Genomic DNA, 26,266 nt, shown 5'->3' on the forward strand with positions numbered 1-26,266 from the left:
GCGACTTGCTCTGCTTGTTTTGACATTGATAGGCCTGTGTTGTCATTGTGTGACTTTTCTCAGGACTCAGTTCTCGAAAGGCACAGTATCTTAGCATCTGTAAGATGAGCTCAATGACTCCTGAACAGACAAGTACAGGCTGTGTACACCTTTATAGCTGTCATTTTCTCCTTTTCCAATCTTCAAGTTCTTCACCAGTTTAGTCTAGTGTTTTAATTGTCACTTGCCTCTCCAGGTTTTTGCCACTAGGTTTTTCCTTCAGATTATCTTGAGAGTCCATTTCATTATCTTCAAGAATGTAATATATCCTTGTAGTTAACTTTAATATGTCTCAGTGGGTAAAGGCACTTGCTGCCAAGCCTAAGAACTCAAGCTCAGTTCCTGGAACCCAGATGGTGGAGAGAACTGACTCCTGCAAGTGTCTTCTGAACTTCACATGGGCACCATGGCATGCATGACCAAAATTAAGAAAAAGCCAAAAAACAGAATGAGCCACTCATACCGGAACAAGACATTTCCTGTCCTTGGTTTTCTTTAGGTCTTTTCTTTGCACATAGTCACACACAATTTATCCATACACAAACTCATTTAAGTCCTAGTGCATTCAATTTTGGAAACTAAATTTAACTTAATGTTAATAATAGAAACTTTAAAATACAATCTCAATACTAACAGCAGCTAACATTTGCTGAATACTGAATAGACTTATTTAAGAATTCAAAAATCCAACAGGTTTCCTTACCTGTGTAGATGAGGAACTGTACAATGCCATATGACCACTAACTGAAGAAACCAGTGTTTGAGTTCAAGCCAAATTTAGCTACTCCATTGTTCTCTCTACTATCCTGATGCTTTCCTGTAATGTTTGTGGTTATCGTCTAGACACAGAAGCCATATGGACCTGAAAATTAACTCACGCTGGGTTTTTGTTTTTTTTCTAATGTGCATTGGTGTTTTGCCATAGGTGTCAGGACCCCTGGAACTGGAATTATAGACAGCTGTGAGCTGCCATGTGGGTGTTGGGAACTGAACCAGGTCCTCTGGAAGAGCAGTCAGGGCCCTTACCACTGAGCTATCTCTCCAGCCCCAACTCATGCTGTTTTAAGCTTCTTTGAAAGTGGAATATTTATTCTTTCCTATGTGTGCCTTTTCTATGGAATGTGGTATTTTGTTTTACTGTTTATGTGTGTGGACACATGGGCATTTTATTTGCATGTGCATCACGTACATGCCTGGTGCCCATGGAGACCAGAAGAGGATGTAGGATCCCTCGCTACTGAAGTCACAGATGACTGTGAGCTGCCATATTATGTTAGGGATCAAACCTGGAGCCTCTGAAAGAGCAGCCAGTGCTCTGAGCTAATCTCTAGCCCCAGAATGTAGGGCTTTTAAAAAATTTACACACACTCATACGAGTTCCTTTTTTTTCTTAATATTTCTGTCGGAAAAATGGTTTACTATAATAAATTAATGAGAATTTAAAAATATTGAAACTTTACTACTAATTAAGTACAAAGCTTGAATAACCAACCCGCTTCTATTGAGAAAGCTTGGCTCTCGCCTTGCATCCTGCACTGAAGAAGGCCCTAGCTATAGCGCCCCTTAGCAGAAGTACAGCCCTTTATTTGCTTTTGAAATGGCGCTTTTTTTTTTTTTTTCTGCTTTCTACTTTCAGGTAGCCGTATGCTATGTCAGCTCCAGACCCCACTCCAGCAACGCCAATTGTGAAGGGGTGTTTTTCAGTGGACTTCTCTTGTACCTCTGTGACTCTTTTGTAGGTGCCGATCTTCTCAAGAAATTCAAGTTTCTAAAAGGTAAGTCAAATTTAGTGTCTGGAATGTGACTGCCATTGTCACTAGAAAAAAGAGAGTCAAGAGTTGAATGGCACACAAGCAAGCAAAGCTTCGGCCAGCAGTCTCAACACTTTGACTCTAAACCAGGGCTGCTGATGTTACTGGGGAAGGAAGACCAGGCTGTCTTAAGACTAAGTTAAGTGCAGGTGAATAACAGATATGTAGCTTAAGACTTTTTATGTGTGTGTATGTGTGAAAGTGCCTGCAGAGGCCAGAAGGTAGATGATGCCCTGGAACTTAAGATTGTGAGTCATCTGACCTGGGTGCTGGGGATTGAACTTGGGTTTTCTGCAAGCAGCAGTGAGACTCTTAACCACTGAGCTCTCTCTCCAGCCCTTACCTGTTTCTTCTTAAACAGGCTTTTGCCATTATTTATTTTAGAAATATATGCTTCTGATATCTAGTTTAAACAGAAGCTAGGTTGATTCTACTTATGCATGTTTGTAAGCAGTATATAAAGTAATTTGATTGAGTCAGAAATCAACTGCAGAGAAAGTGTATAATTACACCCCCAGATATACTCTTAGTTATGAGTCTGCCACAGAAACTAAAGTTGTCTTAATAGATATGCATCATAAACAAAGTTCAACTTACCTAAGAATATCTGCAAAGCCAGATTCACAAATAATCCTGACAAGGTGACCTGATCTCAGTAATAAAAGATGACACCCAGAACACTGTATATACCATGAAAACAGGGAGCTAACTCTGTGTGAGAGTGTGAGAGTGTAGCGGTGGTTCTCAAGTAGGGGAAGGTCTGTGCCCTGCGAGATTTTTGGTTGTCACTGTGTGTGTATGGGGAGGAGGGTATCTTCAGTGAACAGTGAGCAGAGAGCTCAGCACTCTACAGCGCACACAATGAAGTGCTGAGGCTGAGATGCCCTGTTCTACAGACACAAGCAAGCACCGCCTCCATCGGTCACATGAGCGAGGAGGCTGCAGCTGCAGGGAATCTCCCTCTATTAGCACTTTAAGCTCCTTGAAACTTTTGCAAAACTACTTGGATGAAAATATCTACCTGTATGTTGGTTTTCAAAGGTGGTAACATTCTTATCAATTTAATGTCTGCTTTTCCTGAAGGTGCTACCCTGTGTGTCATCTGCCAGGACAGAAGCTCCCTACGGCAAACGATTGTTCGCTTGGAGTTGGAGGATCAGTGGCAGTTCCGCCTCCGGGACGAGTTTCAAACTGCTAATAGCAGTGATGACAAGCCTCTCTACTTTCTTACTGGACGCCACGTATGAGTTTTTGAAGAGACCAAAAACAACAAACAGATCCCTAGATGAGTGGGACAATTATCGGGGATTTATTTTTCCTTTAAAGTACAATCACTGTGGAGCAAAGTGCAACGTATTTATCTCTTCTCCAAAGAGCTCCCCAAATGTGACCAAGGTCGTCTTTGGGGGCACTGTCCTTTCTTCAGTTCTGCTGACAGGACCAGGTTCAGGCCAATGCCACAGTGGGCAGTGATGCAATGACATAGGATGTGCTCTGCCTGTGGGAGCCTGAGGATATGATCTGGAGAACAAACATGGAGTTTGCATTGTTTTTTCTACTACACTATGTTGGGGGGCAGGGGACTGACTGTCAGCATTAGCCAGCTTGAATGTGTTACATGAAACTCACACCATTGGTGTGGAATTAATTGAAGATTAACACTTGAGGCCTGAACCCTCAGTTTCTCTTCAGATCTGTACTTTGGTACAGTATTACTCAGGGGTCTGAAATGATAGAATGTAGAAGATATTTGTATTTAAAAAGAAGTAGCTTTGTCTTTCTCTGTGCAGTGTTAGTTTAAGATTTATAATCTTATATATATCGAAACCTTTGGCAAAATTTCCACAGGAGTTAAAAGTTTACTATTTAAACAGAACAAAAAAAATCAGTAAATGCAGAGCAGGCGCTGTGTGCTTTTATGAAGGTTCTCTGAGCTTAATTCCTTTGCTTTCCCCATTTCCAGTCTTTAATAAGCACACCATGTCTATGAGAATGTAGAACAGTGATTTGTAAAAGAAGCTATGTGGACAAATGAACACTCTGCAGTTGTGCCGTACCACTGTGTTTTAGTTGAAAGTAAGCAATTGGCACCTGGAAACCCACACATCAGGCTGAGAGTCTATTGTGAAGTCGAACTAGTTGACTTCTTTGGCTCAGGCTAAGTATCCTTTAAACGACTTAGCAACAGCTGCCACACAGAAACGGGCGAAATGGGAAACAGCCATAGACAAGTTTTCCTTAATTTTATCAGTGACATTTTTCCTGAGGAGTAAGGAAGACTCTTTTAGAGTCTTTTAGACTCATTAAAATTAGCAGGTAGTGTATGACTGATATCAGCATTAGGAGACCTAAGTTTCTATGTAGCTCTCATCAAATACTTTAATCAGAAACATTTTGAGAAAATATTCTATGGTAATCTATTGGAAGTTTACACTTAACTTGCTCTATTTCATGGTATCTCTTCAGGTTTTTCTCAGCCCATGTGTATGACTTTATCTCCAGTTAAAATGGTCACTTTTACTTGAATCTGTCTTAGGACCTGAGACTACTGAGAGCCCTACTGAGCCTGCATTTACTGCAAACGTTAGCTGGTGGGCTTGGTTATCCAGGGAGAACAAGGAGTTTACAGCTAGGGGGAAGATGAAATATATTAGATGGGAACAGTCTGCAGATCCCTTGGCTTTAATGTAGCTACTTAGGATGTTTGAAATGTATTTTAAATGGAAAACTCCTTTTAACCCCATTTTTAATTGTCCAAGGAGGACCTGCCTTATATGCTTACTCCTTAATTTTAGTAGAGCAGAATTTTAGCAAAGAGGTACGTTCCAGGGCAGTCTGATTTAGATATGAATGTATCTGACTTGTTCCTGTTTTGCTGAAAGGGTCCAATGCAGGTAATATCAAGAAAGCCACTGTTTGTGCAATATTCCAATAACACTATGTAGGGTAAATAAGATACTTGAAATAATTCCACAACTATTGTACCAGGGGCAGAGGCCTCTTAGGAGTTCTTATTGGCTTTTTCTCTTTGAACTAAGTTACTTTAATGTAGGTACTCTGTGTTAGTTAGAGCTACACTCTAGAAATTCAAGTGATCATGAACTGTAAATACAATTCAGCTCTGTTCAGGAGAAATGCCAGAATAAAACCAAAAGACTGTCACTCCAATAATTAAGATTCAATTTACCTGCCTCTTTTTCTCCAAAGCCTAACTTAAGGTTTGGATATTTTTAAATGACCTTAATCAGTATAATCCTTTAGTGAATGCTAGGTCCTCTTTAAGGATGAAATTGCACAAGCCCAGGCCACCATGACCTGTTAATTCAGGTCTCGGTGTGTTTGATTTTACCCTCTTCCATCCCTGAGGACAGAGAGTTAGGGCAAAGAGACTAAGTCACACGGTAAGTTAGCTGCAGACCTGCTGAACTTTGACGCGCATGACAGTTCACACGGGTTAATGTTGAATGTAAACTAAAAAATTAGAAAAGCTGTAGTCAAGTCTTGGCTGTAATTTATGCAGCTGCTTCTTGTGATTGTTAGAAAAGGGGGCACCGTGTTACTTACTGTAAAATTCTCTTAACCAAAATGTGGTGACTTTTACTCACTAGTCAGTCTACCTCACATTTGTTTATGACGTGTGTCTACCAGTGTGTCATTGTCCTTTCATTTGGTGAATGTATTAAAATTCCCTCCCACTCCTCACCCACTAAAAAAGTTCGTTTTCTTTAAACCAATTTTCCATATGTTAAAAGGTGACATGAGCTGTGACTCTGGCAATGTCTGGTATTGTTTGTACCTTGGATGGCTCTGAGACTCTACTATCTTGGCACAATCCAAGAAAACACTAAGTAAATAGCTGAATGAAATCTATAGCTTACCTAAAGCAGCTACATACACCAAAACCTCTCCTGGAAAAAACTGCAGACTGCTACATAATTATAGATGACAGACCTATGTAGAAGACAACTATATTCACTTTTGTATGCTCAAAACAGTTCTGGGTTACTAAAACTTTTATTATTAATTTTGAGTTTATTTCTAAATTCTGCCTACTTTTACCAACTCTTAGGAGAAAAAAGGCCTTCCAGCTCTAATATATAAAGAACATTTATAATAACAGAATTTGAAACAAAAGCATTCATCTAGGCCAAAGGCCAACAGAGCAGCAATAACTATTTTCATGTCTGCTGACAGACAGAGGGAAGCAGGCTTCTACTACCTATTCCAAAATAACCAGCCTGGAAAGTCTAACACCACACCAACTGCTAAGCCTTGGAAGCCATAAGAATAAAGGATGTATGCGTGAATTACTACTGTGGGAATCGACTCAGCAATCTTAACTCAGTAACCTGAAGCTGTGTTTCCACACAACTGGACAACCAGGCCAGGCAAACAAAAACCACTAAAATATCATAGCAGATCTGAGACTGTGTTCATGCTTTTGGTAAATGCAGAGTTCACACTCACATATTATCAAGTTGATTATCAACACTGCTTGCTCCAATCCTTGCTAAAGAAACCACACAAGTGTGGGCAAAGCCATCAAAACCCGTGGTTCCTACAACATGCTAGATATCTGCAAAAAGGACCAACAACTAACAAGCATTTCCATAATCAGCAATTCCGTAAACTTCTGAAGTCTATGACCGCTGGTACACACTGTGACTGCTGCTCCAACACCCCAGATGCTGCTTTCTCTAGCACCACGGTAGTGACAGTGGTGACCCTTCTATGGCTTCTAGGGCTGTCTCCTTGGTTTCCATCACTCTCTTCTGGCTCTCTTCCCTCTCTTATGCCATTTCAGATCCTCTCAAATGATGGGTATTCCTTGCACATCTCTAGTTTTCCTTTTACTACCCCAGGATGATCTGATATAAACCTCCAAATAACAGCTTAAGTCCAAACCTCTCTCAAACTCTAGAGCCACATATACAACTAACTATAAGGGTGGTAATCCCACTTGCAAATTCTATAACCACCTTAAACCTTGACCAAAACCGAACCTGCCCTTCCTACCCCATCAAATCCTCCCAACCCATTTTCTCCGCTTTTCCTTCTTAGCTTTCAACTGATCTACTGAAAGCTAGACCAAAATTCCTGCTTATCCCAGATTCTTTGCCACAGTTCACCTCTGGCCATTAGAAATGCCTAACAATGCTTTCTCTCTTTAGTGCACACCCATCTCTTCACTTCCATTCCTATATTAGAGTTTAGTTCAGTATTTCAACATTGTGTATAAGCTGCTTGTGTGTAGTCCCTTTTCAACTCCAAAATCTTTGCTTATAAACCCTATTTCGGGCTAGAGAGATGGCTCAGCAGTTAAGAGCACTGGCTGCTCTTCCAGAAGACCAGGCATATCACAACTGTCTGTAACTCCAATTCCAAAGGATCTAGCACCCTCATACAGACAAAATACCAATGCACATAAAAATAAATAAATCTTTTAAAACCATAAACCCTAATAAATAAAACAATGAACACTAAATACAGAGTTTGATATACTCAAATGGTAGGTGCTATTTTTTTAGTCTACTATTCTTAGAGAAACACCTAGATTGTAAAACTTGAGGGGCTGGTTTGTTTTTTTTTAATTAATATTAACATGAAGATTATCTGTTCCTCCCAGTAATGACAATATTTAAAGCAGATCAATATTTACCCTGCTCTCCCTTTAGGTCTTCATCAGTCATGGCCTGCTAATCAAAGTAATGTGTTAAGGCTCACATGGAAATGGGACCTGTACTAACAAAGTTAACAGTACCAGAGACCTAACACTATTACAAAATTTCACTGTGCTTCCAAAAAGTCAAGCTACTTATCAGGCTAATAAAGAGAATAAAAACGACCAGAAAAGTCTCAACTGCAGGGAAAAATGATAATGTCAAAGTCAGATCAGGGGCTGGAGAGAAGGCTCAGCCGTCCAGAGCACTGGCCATCCTTGTAGCAAACCTGTGTTGAGTCCCTGGCATAAACATGGTGCATACACATAAACTCATGCAGGCATACATACACATAAATACAAGAAAGAAAAAAGTATTAGTGGCTCAGCATTCAGGAGGCTAAAGCGGGCAGATCTCTGAGTTCAGTTCAAGGCCAGACAGGGCTACATAGTGAGACCCTGTCTCCTCCTCATCCTCATCATAATAATAATGAAGAAGAGGAGGAAATTAAAATGATGATTGGGGCCGGGAGGAGGAAATTTGGGCTGAAGAGAGCTCAGTAGTTAAGAGTTGGTCTCGCAGAGGACCAGAGCTCAGTTTCCTGCACCCTAGAGGCAGCTCACAGCCATCTTGTGAATCTACTTTGAGAGAATCCAATGCAGGGACCAAGCATGCATATGGTACACAAACATACACACAGACATTCACACATGTTCACCTAAAATAAAATGTCAAACTCTTAGAAAAAAAAAAAAAAACCACTGGGTCACTGCTTTAGAATCCGGATGAATGGTTACACTCCCAATCACTGTGTCATGGAAAGAGTGTAGTCTTATACCAATAATAAAAGAAACTTATAGGGGATGAAATGTACACCTGACTGTTAATCACAATGCAAGCCCCTATATTTTCATAGGTTTTCAATAGAGATATCATTTCATCTCAAAAAGATAACCTAACTGAAACCACAGTGGCACCTCATTCTTGGGCTGTGGTTCTTTATTTCTCTGGAAGTTAATTAAGTACCGTGTTACTAAAATATTCAGGAAGGACTGACAAAATGGTAAAAAACTGCCTTTAAGAAGCCCGTGTTTTAATCTTATTTCAGTCTCAAACGCAAGAAACTCCCTGAAAGGGTACAAACATTCAATACAACATTGTCTCGGTACATTTATCACTTAGAAAAAGCTATCAAGAATTTTATTATTTTATTCTACATTATATACAGGTCATAAAAGGCCACAGCAGTTTTTTAACATATAAACCCTTTAAAAGTAGAGGGCACTATGAAGGATAGACAAGTATCAAAATGAAGTCCAGTAATGAGGGCGTATACTCAGTGCAGTGTTTCTGAGGAATACCAACGCAGATACCAAGCCACCCACGTTTAGTTTACAACTATTCTGTAGTTCTTTGTGACTCTCGTCATTTATGGCGCCACATGAGAGAGCTTCCCACTGCCTCCATCAGTGACAGAAAAGTAAGCAACAGAGATTGTTGTAAGTTCTTTCACTTGGAGCTCTCCTTTTCTGAGGGATTTTCTTAGAGTATGGTTTAGTAGCTTCAAATTCTTAAGCATGTAATACTGTACTGTCCTTGAATAATAACTCAAAAAACATTGGTTTCCACTCTGAAAATACAATCTTTAAACCTATAACTGGTATCAGCAGATCAATATAAAAAAATACAGTACCAAGCTACACTGGTATATTTCCATATTAAGAACTTCAAAATATACTTATCACTGAGACCATAGTCCTTGCATTAATTTTCAGTCCACTATGAACAATTATCTGCTGCATGTAAACATGTCTAAATAACTATAGATAAAATACAATCATAAATTTCTGTAAAAGATAATAAAATATCTTCTTTAAAAAAACAAAACAATAATAGCTATTACTGCATTGTTTCCAATTTTATGAAAATGGAACAACCACACGGCTGTTGCCAGTCCTGAGTTCACTGTAATAAAATGGCCCTAGTTCCTGGTTAAAGTCAGCAGCCACGCTTTCTCTTCAGAAGATGTCTTCCGGTACAGCAGGCGAGATCTGGATTAGGTGGTATTCTGTCCATTAATAAAATTATAGACCAGAAACTGACCAGTGCCACAGTACTGTGTTGCAAACAACTTTCCATCAGGAGTGGGATCTGAGAAAGCAATTTCTTCTTTACTCAAATATGAGCCATAAATAAAGTTACTCCTAGTTAAAAGGGGGGAAAAAAGGAAAGGTGGGAGAAAGGGGGGAAGATTGAAAAATTAATCTTTCTGTTCACTGAAACTGAACAACCTATCAAATTCATTTAGACAAGAAAGACTTAAGCAATGCTATGTTATTCTAAAAAACAACATACCTGTTCAACTTAAACATTATAATTTAAAGTACAAAGTATTTTTAGAAAAGCAATAATTATAAAAAAAACATTTGCCCAACATCATGTCATAAAGTACTCAACTACTAAGAGTTGAAGAACTTCTCACTCAATCAAGGTATCAAGAAACATGAACTCACAGTGAAAGACTGAACTATTTCTCAGATCAAGAAAATAACATCACTGACAGCTCTAACTAGCATAAACTGGAGAAGAAATAAGCATCCTGATTAGAACAAGAGAAAACTCTTTCTTTGGCAGATGATGTGATCTTGCAAGTAGGAAACTCTGAGGGATTTACCAAAAGATCACTTAAGATTTAGTAAATGATCTCAAAGGTTATGACCCAGATTGATATTCAACAAGTATGAACTTTAGCTATATACCTGAAATGGGCAATCCAAATATGAACCTAGAAAACAACCAACCTATAACATCAAGATGAGTACAATGCTTAGGAAAATAATTACCAAAAAACCTGTGAGCTAAAGATATAAAATATTCTTTAAATAAAAATCTAATAAAAAAAAGACACCCCATGTTTAGAAATCAGAAATCTTAATACTGGTAAAATGCTATTACTGGGGCGGTGGCGGCACATAACCCCAGCACTCAGGAGGCAGAGCCAGGTGGATCTTTGTGAGTTCGAGGCCAGCCTGGTCTACAGAGTGAGATCCAGGACAGGCACCAAAACTACACAGAGAAACCCTGTCTTTAAAAAAAAAAAAAAAAAAAAAAAATGGAAATTTAAAAGGGTTGGGGATTTAGCTCAGTGGTAGAGTACTTGCCTAGCAAGCGCGAGGCCCTGGGTTCGGTCCTGAGCTCTGGGGGGGGGGGGGGGGGGGGGGGGGCTGCGGGGGGCTATTACTACACAAATCGACCCACAGCTGGTTTCCTTGGAGGAAATGGTAAGCTGATCTTAACATTCTCAAGGAAATAAAAAGGATACTAAAGAGTCAAAACATTAAAAGAAGAAGAAGAGGAGGAGGAGGAGGAAGAGGAAGAGGAAAAAAGTTGAAGGACTCATACATCCTCATTTCCAAATAGACCACACAAAGCTCTAGCATTCCAGATGTGTAATATTGAGATAAGCATAGACACACAGAACATGGAACAACACACAACTCCAGAGAGAAACCTTTACCATTATGCTGTAATAGGGTCCCACACTGTACAGTTGTGGTTGGCCTGGAGCTCACAGGAGATTCACCTTCCTCTGCCTCCCAAATGCTGGGAACAAAGGCATGTGCCACTGCCCAGCTTCCCATCTTATTTTTGAGAGATTATCTTTCACTGAACCTAGAGAGCCTAGTCTGGCTAGCCAAGAGCTCCTAGCTCTGTGTGTCTCCAGTGAAGGACTTGGAACCCTCATATATTGGTTGTTGGGTGGTAAAATGGTACAGGCATTATAGAAGAGAGTTCAGTAGTTCTTCAAAATATTAAATTCATCAGTACTACAAGATCCCCAATTATACACCTAAGTATACATTCTCAAAATTCTACACATTCACACAAGCACTGGTGTATAGCTGGTCATAGCAATACTATCCACGATGACCACTGAAACACACACCAAATACTCAGTTGAAGAAAGGACAAGGAGTTGTATTCTACTATTTGGCAATCATAAAAAAAGCAATTTATTTTTAATGTTTTAAAAAGCAGGACTGGGAAGAGAGCTTAGTTGGTAATGGACAAGCACAAGGACCTGAGTTCAATGACCAGAACCACACTTTAAAAAGCCTGATGGCACGTTTGCTTGTGATCCTCGCACTACATGGTGGAGATTGGCAGATCCCTGAAGCTCACTGGTTATCCAGTCTCACCTTCTTGGTGAATTCCAGGCCAGTGAGAAATCCTGTCTCAAAAACCAAGATGGACAACAGCAGAGGAACGACACCTTAGATTGTCCTCTGGTCTCCACAAACAGAGAGACATATACATGCGCACACAAACACACACGCAAAAGCAGCAGAGTGATACATGCCACCACACTGATAATACTTAGAATTCTATTTACATGAATTGTTCAGTATAGAAAAGTACATTGATACAGAAAGTAGGTTGGTGGCTGCCAGTAGCTAGAGATGTGAGAAAATGAATCACTGCATGAGCTGGGTTTTGGGGTGGGGAGGATAGGGAGTAGAAATGCTTTAAAATTAAATGGGGTGATAGTTATGTTTTGAGTATATTAAAACCCACTGAATGGCAAATAGAAAGATTTAGGAACAATTCTCCAGCCTGCTGGCAGCATTTTCACACTGTGATTTCATACTAAATGAGAAGATCTGTGTCAGGAGAAGAGTAAGTGAAGAAGCAGAGGCTTTGCACATTTTAACAAGGAGCTTAGTCACTATCACATGACTAATCACAATACTGCTCTTTCCGTTTTTTTGAACAAGAGACACCTATATGGTTTGCTGTAAGACTTAGAGGGTGGGAAATAAATCCTCTTACTCCTTTTGGCTTATTTGTACTTAATCAGCTTGTTTCCCAAGCTAAGCACTAAAAGAAGTGGAAACAGTTCTCTTGCCATGGGGAGCAGGTGTGAGCTACTGTCCATTAACCACAAACAGAGCAAGGAGCTAAGCCCCTGAGAGCCTCGAGCTTTCACCTGTAACGGTTATTTCAAAATCTATTCCCATAGGAAATAGTTGGTAGTCTATAAATTAACAAACAATAAACTGACCTAAAAATAATTTTTAAAGCACTATGGATTGACCCTGGGACCTGATACTGCTCTACCATCTAGCTATCCACTCTGTCCTCCAAACCTCTTATGGATGGTTAATTTTAACCTTCATTTTATCCTTTATCTAAGGGACTTTATTGGAAGAAAAAAGTCTGATTCTTTTCTCTGTATTTTTGATAAACAACCACATGATAATAGAAAAACAAATGACACTGAAGAGAATATAAAAGAAATACGTAAAAACTTTTAAACATTTATTATTAGTGTATGCATGTGTGTGTGAATGTTCATGGTATAGCCTGTATGGAGGTCAGACAACTCAGTGGAATTGGTTCTCTCCTTCAGCCTTTCTGTGGTCTGGGGGATTGAACTCAGGTCCTCAGGCATTTTCAGTCAGCACCTTTCTCTGTAGAGCCATGACGTTGGCCCAAAAATAATATTCTTAATACAATTTTCTCTAAAAGCTGATTTCCCAAAACACTGTCCACATTTCTCTGGTTTTGTTTAAAAATCTCTAATAGTGAACATAGGTTAAATGATGTCTGTTATATTGGCCTAATGTCACAGTTTTAAATAACTAAAACCAAAGAGGTTTAATATTATTTTGTCTATTACCAAACATTTTTCCTCTTTAGATTAAACAAAAGACTTACAGACCTAGTATATTTATACAAAATTTATAATACAAATAAAAGTTATACAGTATTATTAAGTACCAATCTTTATACTAAAACTCAAAACTACTGCAAATGACTTGAGGAACTACATCCATTACCTTAGGCATTCAATCATTCGAGAAGCTATTTTCTTCCGCCTCATCATGCTGAACACCCATATTCGACTGATCCCACATATTGCAGGCTCTGGCAACGTTGAGCAGCACCAGGCTTTTTGCCTTTCAAATCGGACTTTTTCTTCTTCTGACCTGATAACTGGAAGTTTCTCTTCTATAACTCGATAGCCCTAGGAATGTCAATAATGGGAAAGGAGATAAAGGTGGCGGTTGGCTAGTGTAAAGCTTGTTTAGGTGTTGACTGCATTTGTCTGGCTGCTTAACAAACTAGCAGACCACTTACCAATCTGATCTACTGCCATTTGGACTCAACTCGTTATAAGATCATATAATTAAGCATATCTATCATTAATCATTTTAAGAGATTAAACAAGGAAAACAAAACATTTTGCCATCAAAAGTGAACACAACAGGTACGGAAGGTGTTTTTCTCTACCATCTGCATTCTAAGCAGCAAAAATATATGTTCAACCAAGGCAGTGGTGGCGCACGCCTTTAATCCCAGCACTAGGGAGGCAGAGGCAGGCAGGCAGATCTCTGTGAGTTCCAGGCCAGCCAGAGTTGTTATATGGTGAGACTTTGTCTCCAAAGAAAACAAAAGAACAACCAAAAAAGAAAAAGAAAAAAAGAAAAAAAGAAAAAGTGAGTGTTAACATAGCTATCTTATGAACTACGTCTCTAGTCATTTCTGGAATTAGGCAGAATAATAATTTTAAAATGCATGGCTTGCAAAATTGACTCCATATCACTATAGCAAACTTCTATGAACTACTCTCTATATTAAATTTATGATTCAAAACCATCAGCTATTTAAAATCAATTTTGTTACCACAACAAGATTCTAAGAAGTATAATTTCAAATTGAATTTGTAAGACATCTAGCTTAACATATTAAACCCAAACACAGCCTTGTTTTGATACTTTACTAAAAATGACTACAATGGGGGCTGGAGAGATGGCTAGTGGTTAAGAACATCGGTTGCTCTTCCACATGACAGTTCGCATCTGTCTGTAACATCAGTTCCAGGGGATTTATGCCCTCTTCTGGCCTACATGGACACCAGGCACATACATGATACACACACACACAGGAAGAAAAACACTCATACATATAATTTTTTAAAATTGTTATGATAAAGTATACATTTATTTGGATGTTATTATGCGGTAAAGACATCAACAGAACAGTACTTAGACACAATGTACAACTAGATTCATGAGCAAGAACTTGGCTGAAATAGACAAGATTCCAGGTCGGGCTCAAATGAGACGGGCTGGTCCAGAAGATTCTGCTCTCTTAGGCTGGTCTTCAGGGACATGTAAAACTCTCTAGTGACATCACTGACTTCTAAACACAAACCCAGTGCTCACTTAGAGCTTAACTAAAAAGAAGGGACCTATTCAGGGGAGACAAACTTTCTGCACAAAGGCACAGACAGTAAGTATTTCAGGCACCTCAGTAACTGCTTTCTCTGCCTTTGAGTTCGAGGCCAGCCTGGTCTGCAAAGTGAGTTCCAAGAGCTGTTACACAAAGAAACCGTCTTGAAAAACCAAAAGAGAAAGAGAAGGAAAAGGAGAGAGAGAAAGAGAGAGGAGAGAGAGAGAGAAAGAGAGAGAGAACTAAGGAGTGTGGCAGGATTACAATAAAATTGTATTTACAAAAACAGCCAAACATGGTAGCACATGCTACCAATCTCAGCACCAAGGAAGCTCTCACCGAGTCTGAGGCCAGTCTGGTCTACATAGTGAGTTCTAGGCTAGCCAAGGCTACATAGTGAGCCTATCTCAAAATTTTTTTTATAAAAGCATGCCAGGAGCTGGACATACCGGCATACAACTGTCATCCCAGCGCTTATGGGTGGCAGAGAATAACCTCAGCTACTGAGCAACTTCAAAGTAGGACTATGTGAGACCCTACTTTTGTAAGAAAACAACAACAAAGCCAGTCTTTGCCCACTATACCTTGCCTAGCTTCCTTTAACTCAAGTGCTAGGAGGATCAATGAGAGAGAGATTAGTACATAGTACAAAACTTCCAAAACACGCTCTTAATTCTATACCTTTGTCTTACTGAGTTGAAAAACTAATTCCTGCCAAGTATGGTAGTGCACACCTTTAATTCCAGCACTCAGGAGATGGAGAGCAGGTGGATCTCTGGATTCAGGCCAACTAGGGCTACATACTGAGATCCTGGGAGGAAGGGAGGAAGACAGGGAGGGAAGGAAAGAACAAAGGAAGGAAGGAAGGAAGGAAGGACAGATTAATTCCCACCTGAGGATGGTGGTGTACAACTATAATCGAAGCATTCAGGAGGATTCCAAGTTTGAGGACAGCCTGAGCTAAACAGTGAATTCCAGGCCAAGCTGTATTACATAGAGAGACTATGTTTCTCAAAAGAAGAAAAGTTACTACTTTATTATAGTGCAGAATTACATATAATTCTTGAATTTATAACCTTACCTAAATTGTAGATAGATTAGGGTATTATTTAAGATCACATAGTAATAAGCTAATTTAGATATCAAACTATAAGCAGTCTTTAGAAGTCACTTACCCACTGGATATGTTCTGCAATTAGGCAGCCAACTACTTTCTTGTCATTAGAAATAAAGAGAAGTGTTTTAGTTCTGGAATAGCACATTAATGGAGCCTGTTGGAAACCCAAATCATTGTCAACCATCTCTCTAATTTCATCAACCTGCCAAGTAAAGAACAATACCATCTTTTAAACAAAGAAAACACTGTATATAAGTAAAATACATTCAAAAGCTGAATATATTATTCCTAACATGTACTCTCTAAGGAGCTTTTGGGTTTTGAGACAGTCTTGCTGTTTTGCTATGTACCTCTGGCTGGCCTGGTGTTCAATATGTAGCCCAGGCTGGCCTTGAACTAGTAGCCGTTCTTCTCGCTCAGCTTCCTGAATACTGGAATCACAGGTGTGTACCACCATGCCTGGCCTGAATTCTTTCAGATGTCTGTACTGGTGGTTAACCCCTTTTTATCAGATGTCTGTACTGGTGGTTAACCCCTTTGTAAGCACTGGAAGCAAACTGGAAAGACAGGGGAAGAAATAGAGGGTGCTGCCAAACCCAGGAGTCTAGGAAACAAGAAGGGTGGGTGAGAGCCAGCCAGCACTGACCATGTAAGAACATGAAGACCTCCTCAGTAAGAGCACCATGTGTTTGGAATGATTACAACAGACTGAAACTTAGCCAGCACAACACTTTTCTCCCCAAGGCTTAGTTAGAACTCACAACAGTAAAATTAATGGGACAGAAGAAGGAAATTCACGTTCACTATCTAGCAATTATCTAAAAAGTGAGACAAACCAAGAACTGTACTCATTACAATCCAATATCCCTTGGAGTATTATATTTCTTCATTTTGTATGTAGAAAAAAAACAAACTCAAGTGACGCTATTTTCTTATGTCAAACATTAAACATCTAGAAAATCACGGAGCAGAGGTCTGAACCATCAACATTAACATGACATCAAAAAACTTCTTCCAAGCTCAAGCTCTTGTTAGGCACTGAAAAAATCACAACTCTACAGAGACCTGCACACTAATTCTCTCTCCAGTTAAAAGACTATAAATTGCCAGGGTAGTGGCATATCCCTTTAATCCGAGCACTTGCAAGGCAGAGGCAGGCAAATTTCTGCTAGTCTGAGGCCAGACTGATCTCATTTAAATAGAAGTTCCAGGCCAGCCAGGCTGCACAGTAAGGCCCTGCCTTGGGGACGGGGGACAGGGGAATACACACACAAGTTGCAAATGTCCCATCTAATGATTATTCAGGTCACTAACCCTAAAATGCAAATGACCTCTTGAGTGGGTCCATACTCTTGCTTCTCTTGTACACACCATGTAGTGCATCCCTTAGTCAATGATGAAAACTCACCCCCTCAGCCAGGCGGCAGGGGCGCACACCTTTAATCCCAGTACCCAGGAGGCAGAGGCAGGCAGATCTCTGTGAGTTCGAGGCCAGCCTGGTCTACAGAGTGAGATCCAGGACAGGCACCAAAACTACACAGAGAAACCCTGTCTCGAAACCCCCCCCCCAAAAAAAAAACCAAAAAAAATGAAAAGAAAGAAGAAAACTCACCCCCTCATAATTTCTGATTTTTGTTTGTTTTTTTTCTTTGAGACAGGGTTTCTCTGTGTAGCTTTGTGCCTTTCCTGGAACTCACTCTGTAGCCCCGGCTGGCCTCAAACTCAGAGAGATCCACCTGCCTCTGCCTCCCTAGTGCTGGGATTAAAGGCGTGCGCCATCACCGCCCGGCTAATTTCTGGTATTTTATAAGAGCATCCGTAATCAGTTCCTAGAGGTAGGTTGCTCACAATTCCTTCTATTTTAATTTTAAGGCTATTATGGGTTACTAACTAGTAATATAATTGATTGTAGGCTTTCCCTGAAAAGCTAAACTGAAGAAACTAGTAGTCATTAAGACAATTCTTAGTAAGCAGTCTGGCTGTCATATAAGCAAAATTCCTACTATATATTTCTGAATGATAGTTGGAAATGTTCCACATTTGAACAATGTCTTAAATACAAGACAAAGAGTATCATTAAGGGTTAATCTGGTGTCTGCAGCTGTCTTACTGGATAAGTGATCTAAAGACATTAAACTTCTTATATCAAGTAAGACATTAGCTACATTTTCAAATAATAGGTGTTTTCTTAGGCTCCTTATCAGGTGATATAGTCCTAAATTTAAAAATGTTCAATTATAAACCTAAGGAAAATACAGCAAGTAAATTAATTCCCTTATAGCTCTAGTTATTTTAGACACACACTAGAGTGTAACCATTTTTTAGATAAATAACTAAACTCATACCCACATGAAGTACTTTTTGTGAAAAAAAAGAAAAGTAATCTAGAAGACAAGAAACACATACTAAGTCTATTATTTATAAATGCAATTAATTTTTTTTCTTTTTTAATTAAGGGTGACTGAAATCAGATTCACACATAAATTTACGCCATGGTCCCTTTCAAAATACTCTGTATGACAAAACAGTGCCATGCTTAATTATTTAACTCATTTCTCATTAAAGTAAACTCAATGATTACTTAAGGCATAATTATGCCTTTCATGTAATCACTCACTGGAGTGGTATTCAATCTACTTCACGTATTTTTATGTAATAAGATTTAGAATAATTTCTCAAATGAGCTATGTTTATTTTTCAAGACAGGGTTTCTCTGTGTAGCTTTGGAGCCTATCCTGGAACTCGCTCTGTAGACCAGGCTATCCTCGAACTTACAAAATCTGCCTGTCTCTGCCTCCCAAGTGCTGGGATTAAAGGTGTGCGCCACCACCACCCAGCTGGGTTATGTTCTTTAAATTCTTATTTCTTGTTTTCAGAATTGGTGTTTAATGTGCAAAGCCTACAATGTATTCTCCTCTTAACCTTAAGTTTTCTGTATGAAATGTCACTGAAAATTTACCTTTTTCAGGGCATACTTTGGGTCTTCGGGAAGGACCATTATTATCTTACCATCAGGATATTCAGCCAGAATTCTTTCTTTTTTCCAGCCCTAGATATAAAAGAATGGATTTTATGTATCATACTTTATTTGTTCATGTACAAGACAAAAAGTACATCCACTTGTCTAAAAGTTGCAAACATAAAAAAATACAGGTTCATTAATGCTTGACTAATAAGATGTGATCAATCATCTGCTGTTAAATTTACAAGATTGAATGCAAGCAAATTTCTAGGGCTTGTTCAGAGAGAAGTCATACCACAAAGTTCTAAATTATCATTTCCCATCTTAACAAATTTTGAAAATCACACACCAAAAACAATCAAGCCCCTTAAAGTCAGTGGGTCCCAGAAGAGAAAGGGTAACTCTCCCAGACTCTGGACAAAAGAACTCAACTCTTAGATTTCTCTGGAACATAGTTACCTCCACAATAAACACTCATATTTATGTCTAGCATGCCAAAGACCTCCAGGAGGTTCCAGATGAACTGATTTGCATGCAGTATCCCAGAAGGAAAGAACAGCTTTTACTCTTATTGTTCACAACTATCAAAGCCACAAGAAGGAGACTATAAAAAATATAACTACCTTCTAAGAATCTAATAGGGAAGGAGAGGCTACGTTGTGTGTATCTGAAGTTAGACATACTCAAAAAAAGAGAGGAAATAAACTCTTCTTCAGATCCACACTCGTGGTGGTTAATGAGCAGAACCTGCATGAAAAAAAACAAAACAAAACAAAAGCCACTTAAATCTATAAGATGGGACTGAACCAGGTTAAAACTAGGAACTCTGAAGTTCAAAATTACAGAAGGAATGAGCTTTAACTAGTTGTTCCATTTGTCTTACCCAACCAATTTTATGTAAAAAGGTCTTTTTAAAAGCAATTTGTCATTATACTTAGGGAAAATTTCTTTTCTAGGATCGCTTCTAAAAATATAAAAGCTCAATAAAGAAAAAAACAGCTAATTTTTTGATATACTATGGTAAGTCTGAAAGGATGGAAACTGGCTTTCTAAGTTATCTTTTTGTTTTGTTTTTGTTTTTTTAATGAAATGGGAGCAGGATCTTAGTTGGAGACAAAACTTTCTAGTAATAAAGACCAACACACATAAGATCATAGAACAAAAATATTTAAAATTCAAAATCTGCTTAAAAAATAAGTATTCAAGGACAAGTAAAATTCAAGTGACTGAAATGAACTAGGGATGGGAAAATCATCTCAAAATTAAGAAATCAGGCTAGAGAAATGGCTCAGCAGTTAAGAGCACTGTTGTTCTTGCAGAAGACACAGATTTGATTCCCAGCACCTATAATGGCTCACAACCATTTGTAACCAGTTCTAGGAGAACTAACAGGCCGGCACATGGTGCACGCACACACATACATACATACATACATACATACATGTGAAACATTCATACATATAAAGTAAAATAAATAAATTTGATTTTTTAAAGATTAAGAAATCAGAATAAAAAGCTCAATCAGAATCACATACATATTTGAATATAAGGTGAACAATTTTTAAAGACATAAAATATTGAACATCTCTTTTAAAAAAAAGAAATTTACATTAACATTACTTTTTAGAAAACCTTTGAAACCAATCCATTTCTACAAAGTGAAAAGGGAAGTTACTGGGTTTTTTTTTTTCTGTTTTGTTTTTTCTGTTTTTTTTTGTTTCTATTTTTTTGTTTTTAAATCAAACCATAGAGTGTGAGAAGAGGAAATAAAACTATAAATAAAGAACTACAGATTTAAATAATTTCAAACTATACAAAGTTATAACTGGCCGGGCCGTGGTGGCGCACATGCCTTTAATCCCAGCACTCGGGAGGCAGAGGCAGGCGAATCTCTTGAGTTCGAGGCCAGCCTGGTCTACAGAGCAAGATCCAGGACAGGCACAAAAACTACATGGAGAAACCCTGTCTCAAAAAATAAATAAATAAATAAAAATAAAAATAAAAAAATAAAAAAATCTTGTACAATTATATCTCACACCAGATATTATTTTGTTTTAAAAACATTTCAGTATAAAATTTTCTCATGAAATAACTTGAAATGTACATGTTTGTATGAAAACCATTACAATTAGGTAATTTTTATTTTAAATATTATTGTTTTGTCATGTACCACAATAAGCTTTTACATACAAGAAGGCACTGTGAAAGACAAAATTACTGCTCTTTAGATTTCACTGATCTCCATGACGGCATAACTCAGTGGAAACTTTCTAAAAGTTCTGTAGTGAAAGTTCAGGTTCTTTTTTTAAAAAAGATTTGCTTTTATTTTATGTGTGTAAGTGTATTGCTCATATTGGTGAGTCTGGTACCCTCAGAGGTCAGAAGAGGGTGTTACATTCTCTGAACTGTAATTATAGATGTCTGTGAGCCGCCATGTGAATTGTGACTAGTGCTCTTAACCATTAAGCCATATGTCCAGCCTAAGTTTGGGTTCTTGAGAACTAACAGAAATAGTAATTTGTTAGCTTTGAGCAAAGCACTAGAAAACTCTGGAACTGTCTCCTAATCTAAACAATCTAGAAAATGGCTGTCACCAAGACTATATTAAAGATAAATGATGACCCACAGCAGCCACTCGGTAACTCAGGAACTTCCATTCTCTCTTCATATTGATGTCCAAATAAAACCAATGTCAATGAAATGTCCCCAAAGTACAATAAATACAATCATGGACAAAGATAAAATAACCACGTTAACTAAAGTACTCAAAATATTTATGTGACTCAATTACAGTTAATACTTCGCCAGTATCATTGACAATTTGTAAGAGTTGAATTTTGTCTATGGTTGAAAAGAAAACAGGTGAAGGATGTGCAATTTAGAGAAGTCTACCCAACAGCCACAACAGTTTGAAGATGTATCAATTCCAGCGTAGTGTATTTATACTTCTTACTTTTAGCCTAAGCATATTACATATATACATATATACCTTCTGCTACCAAGAAGTATTTTGCAAAACCTAAATTTTCTTAATCTAGCCATATAGATGATATAAAACATTTTATATTTCCTTTTGTTTGTGTTTCGAGACAGTGTCTTGATATGTAGAGCACACTGGTCTCAAACTCAGAGATCTGTCTGTCTCTCGCTCCCAACCTAGCATCAAAGGCACACACTAACACACACCAGTCACATTTTATATTTTTCTTTTTTTCTGTCTTTTTTTGGGGGGGAGGGGGAGACAAAGTGTCTCTGTGTAGCCCTAGCTGTCCTGGAACTTACTCTGTAGACCAGGCTGGCCTCAAACTCACAGAGAATCACCTGCCTCTGCCTCCTGAGTGCTGGGATTAAAGGTGTGCACCACCACCTGGTTTAGTTTGGATTTTTTTTTTTTTTTTTTTTTTTTTTTTTTTTTTTTTTGGAGACAGGGTTTCTCTGTGTAGCTTTGCGCCTTTCCTGGAACTCACTTGGTAGCCCAGGCAGGCCTCGAACTCACAGAGATCCGCCTGCCTCTGCCTCCCAAGTGCTGGGATTAAAGGTGTGCGCCACCACCGCCCGGCTGGATTTCTAATAACAACTAATGATTAATTTTTCCTTATTCTAGTTGCTTAAATGTCTAAAGAGCAGACATTAGTTTCCCCTTTTTTAAAAATCTGATTAAAAAAAAAAAACACTGGGTGATAGACACGTCAATAACAACTATAAAAGTTCACTGATGCCAGGCATAGCGGTACATACTTTAATCCCAGCACTTGGGAGGCAGAGGCAGGCAGATCTCTGTGAGTTTGAGGCCAGCCTGGTCTACAGAGTGAGTTCCAGGACAGTCAGTCCTGGAGAAACCTTGTCTCAATAAATGAATAATTCATCCAAATACATGATATGTATAATTAATTATATGTATAAACTGTACCTCAATTAAAAAGTTTATACCAAACACTGTCCTAAGAGATTGAATAAGAACACATATTGGAAAAAACACCTGGGAAATAGAAGTAACAAACAGCTCAAATAAAAATCATCAACAAATATTGCAATAGAGAAGAAAAGAGAAAGGAAAACTTTCAGATTAAAAGACACTGAAATGCATATCCATCATCAATGCACTATATGAGTCTTAAACAGATGTTTACAAAGCTCTGAATCATGAAAGAATGCTCCATGTTAAAGGACTGCTTTTTAAAGGCTTGGTTATATTCATTAAACCATTTTTGTTTAAAAAGGATAGTCTTTGACACTGGAAATATCTACTACAGTATTTAATCTGATGCCAGAGTTGATCACAAAATAATGGAGACAGTTAATCAAAGAAGACTGTCCACATTCATAATTGCTGAAAGTGGGTGAGTGATAGATGGGGTTCATTACTCTCTGTGGAGTGGAGAAGTGCAGGCAGGAGAGCAGGACAGACAGAAACAGACAGAAAACGAAGATACAAAAACAACAGGAGTGATTAAATTCGTTAAACTTATCCTGGAAAATACAAATCAACTTTAGCCAGGCATGGCGCCATCACACCTTCTGGAAGTTTACATCACACACCAAGTCCCTCTCTCTCAGGAGGCAGAGGGAGGAAGACTGCTACAAGTGCCCCGCCAGCAGGCCACACAGACTGCCTTGACAGGTAGGTACAGTGCGGCCGTAAGCTGAGGCGCTCAGAAGGTAGGCATGGTGGTATGCACCTGCAATCCTAACACCAGAGATAGGAGGATCCCTGGAATCTGCCAGGAAGCTAGTTAAGCCAATCAATGAGCTGCAGGTACAGTGAGAGATTTAAAAAAAAAAAGGGGGGGGGATGCTATCAGGGTTCAAGAAGCCTGGCACATTAACCTTTAGGCTCCACCAGCACATGCACACATGTGCTTGTAAGCACGTACAACATGTACACACACACACACACACACACACACACACACACACACACACACATACACACAAATATCCAAGGATTTACTCAAATATCACTTATTTAGGAAAGAAAGTAGGGGCTGGAGAGATGGCTCAGCAGCTAAGAGCTCTTGCAGAGGACTCAAGTTCAATTCCCAGAACCTGTATGTTGCTTCATAGAGAGGTGTAACTCCAGTTCCTGAAGATCCAATGCATATGGTACACAACACATACAAAAACAACACTCATACACATAAAATAAAAACAAATAAATAACTTTAAAGCAAACACAAAACTGATCTAGTTAGGATAGTAGTTAAGAGATCTAAAATGGTCAGGCAGTGGTGGTACACATTTTTAATCTCAGATCTCAGGAAGCAGAGGCAGGTGGATCTCTGTGAGTTCGAAGCCAGCCTGGTCTACAGAGCTAGTTCCAGGCCAGCCACGACTACACAGAGAAACCCCACCTCAAAAAAAAAAAAAAAAAGACAGAGACCTAAAATGGCTCTCTTTGCTGCCAGACCTCCACCATCACGCACGCTCCTAGGAAGGGCCTGTCCCAGTCAGCACTACCCTGCCTGTCCTACCGCTGTAGGGTCCCCATGTTGACATCTCACAACGATAAGGAACAGATTTACAAACTGTCCAAGAAAGGCCTGACTCCCTCCCAAACAGGTGTGATCAAGAGGGACCCACATAGTGTGGCACAGGTCTGTTTTGTGACTAGTAATAAAATCTTGAAAATCTTTAAGTCCAAAGACCTTGCCCCTGACCTTCCTGATTTAGAAAGTGGTCGCTTCCAAAGCATCTAGAGAGAAACAGGAAGGATAAGGATGCCAAATTCTGCCTGATTTTGATAGAGCACAGAATTCACCCGATGGCTCGTGACTGTAAGACTAAGCAGGTCCTCCAAACCAATTGGAAATATGAGTCGTCCAAAGCCTAGTGGCATAAATTCTCTTGTGTATACAAGCAATAAAATCATTTTAAATAAAAAAACAGAAAGAGAGAGACCTAAAATGGAGAAAGAGTGAAGGCACTCAAAGGAGTGACTCGGGGACTAAACACTATTTTTTGTAAATAACCTGACAGACATTTTTTTTTTTTTGCTGGCCAATCAGCATTTTATTTATCAACCAATCAGAGCAACACACATTCACAGCATACAAAACGACTTTCCACAGCACTTCCCCTTTTCTGTCTAATCAAAAAGGAAGGTTTTAACTTTTTTTTTTAATATAAAAACAGGTTATAATTTAAAAGTCCAGGGTTATTTTAAACACTAAAATATTTTCTCTGTAGAAAATAGTATAAATTATAACATTTCCCAATAAGCCCTTTTAAGCCAAATGATAGCTGAATTATACATATAAATAGTGATTAGATTCTGGGATACAGAAGAGACCTATCTTCATCTGTCCTGACAGACATTTTTAAGATTTATTTCATGTGCATGGTGCCTACGGAAGTCAGATCAGCGTATATTTTTAAAAGACCACTGTAAGACAGGTGGTGATGGGTCACACCTTTAATCCCAGCACTAGAGAGACAGAGACAGGTGGATCTCTGTGAGTTCGAGGCCAGCCTGGTCTACAGAGTGAGATCCAGGACAGGCACCAAAGCTACACAGAGAAACCCTGTATGGGGGGGGGGGGGGGAGTACTTGTTCTTGCAGAGGACCTGGATTTGGTTCCCAGCACCTACATGGTAGCTCACAATCATCGGCACTCCAGGACTAGGGAAGCCAATGCTTTCTTCAGGGCATCCACAGATACCAGGCATAGATATGGTTCACAGACATTCATGCAGACAAAACACTCGTTCATATAAAATAAATTTTAAAAAAATTAAAATAGAAAACTTAAAAAATATTTATTAAGAAATAAACCTTAAAGATTACTATGATGTTTTTACCTTGGGAAGATAAACAGAATGGTAATATTTCTAGTATAGAGGGAACATGGCAAGAACATGTGAGAGAGTTTTATTTGACATTAGATAAGCTACAACTTGCTACCATTCCCCCAGCCCCCAAGAGTTTGTGAACTATTTAGAAATATAAAATCTGCCAGGTATGATGGTTCACACCTGTAATAAACACCTGAGAGACAAGAACACGGTTGCAAGTTCAAGGACAGGCCTAGGCTCTACAGTAAGATTCTGTCTCAAGCAAACAATAATATATAATATTTCGCAGTGTTACCCTCACCTGACATTCATATACATAACGTTCTAAACCTATAAAGCACAATGAACTAAAACTAGAGGCAGGGGTAGCAAAGGAAAAACCTGGAAGTCTGAGATACACTCCGGTAATCTTTATTCAAAAGGCAAAGTTACTGTGCTGGCTAGTTTTATGTCAACCTGATACAAGCTAAAGGAGGCAACCTCAATTAAGAAAATGTTTCCATAAGATGGGGCTGTAGGCCATTTTCTTGATTAGCTATTGATGGGGGAGTGTTGAGCCCACTGTGGGTGGTGCCATCCCCAGGGTGGTGGTCCTGGGTTCTATTAAGCAGGGAGGCTGTGCAAGCCATGGAGATCAAGCCAGTAAGCA

General features: G+C 38.9%; 2 protein-coding genes and 1 pseudogene across 4 annotated transcripts in view; 2 read left to right on the forward strand and 1 right to left on the reverse strand.

The window, feature by feature from the left end:
- Positions 1-5,829, forward strand: part of Greb1l (GREB1 like retinoic acid receptor coactivator) — a 129,402-nt gene extending 123,573 nt beyond the window's left edge. Inside the window, exons 32-33 of one of the 2 annotated variants that reach the window (XM_059246190.1) lie at positions 1,676-1,814; positions 2,934-5,829. In XM_059246190.1, the coding sequence (XP_059102173.1) occupies positions 1,676-1,814; positions 2,934-3,097 (303 nt within the window). In that variant the 3' untranslated portion in view covers positions 3,098-5,829. The remainder of the gene's footprint in view (positions 1-1,675; positions 1,815-2,933) is intronic. The other variant, XM_059246189.1, reaches the window with a different exon arrangement.
- Positions 5,830-8,699: 2,870 nt separating this feature from the next.
- The window catches only part of Esco1 (establishment of sister chromatid cohesion N-acetyltransferase 1), a 38,484-nt gene continuing 20,917 nt past the window's right edge, over positions 8,700-26,266 (reverse strand). Inside the window, exons 6-9 of one of the 2 annotated variants that reach the window (XM_059245974.1) lie at positions 18,823-18,912; positions 15,922-16,065; positions 13,351-13,538; positions 8,700-9,714 (exon numbers count right to left, since the gene is read on the reverse strand). In XM_059245974.1, coding sequence (XP_059101957.1) covers positions 9,567-9,714; positions 13,351-13,538; positions 15,922-16,065; positions 18,823-18,912 — 570 coding nt within the window. In that variant the 3' untranslated portion in view covers positions 8,700-9,566. Of the gene's footprint in view, positions 9,715-13,350; positions 13,539-15,921; positions 16,066-18,822; positions 18,913-19,448; positions 19,573-26,266 lie in introns of those variants that run through there. The other variant, XR_009375202.1, reaches the window with a different exon arrangement.
- On the forward strand, positions 23,491-24,655 carry LOC131895836 (small ribosomal subunit protein uS15-like; annotated as a pseudogene).

Source organism: Peromyscus eremicus, chromosome 19 (genome assembly GCF_949786415.1).
Source record: "Peromyscus eremicus chromosome 19, PerEre_H2_v1, whole genome shotgun sequence".
NCBI lineage: Eukaryota > Metazoa > Chordata > Mammalia > Rodentia > Cricetidae > Peromyscus > Peromyscus eremicus.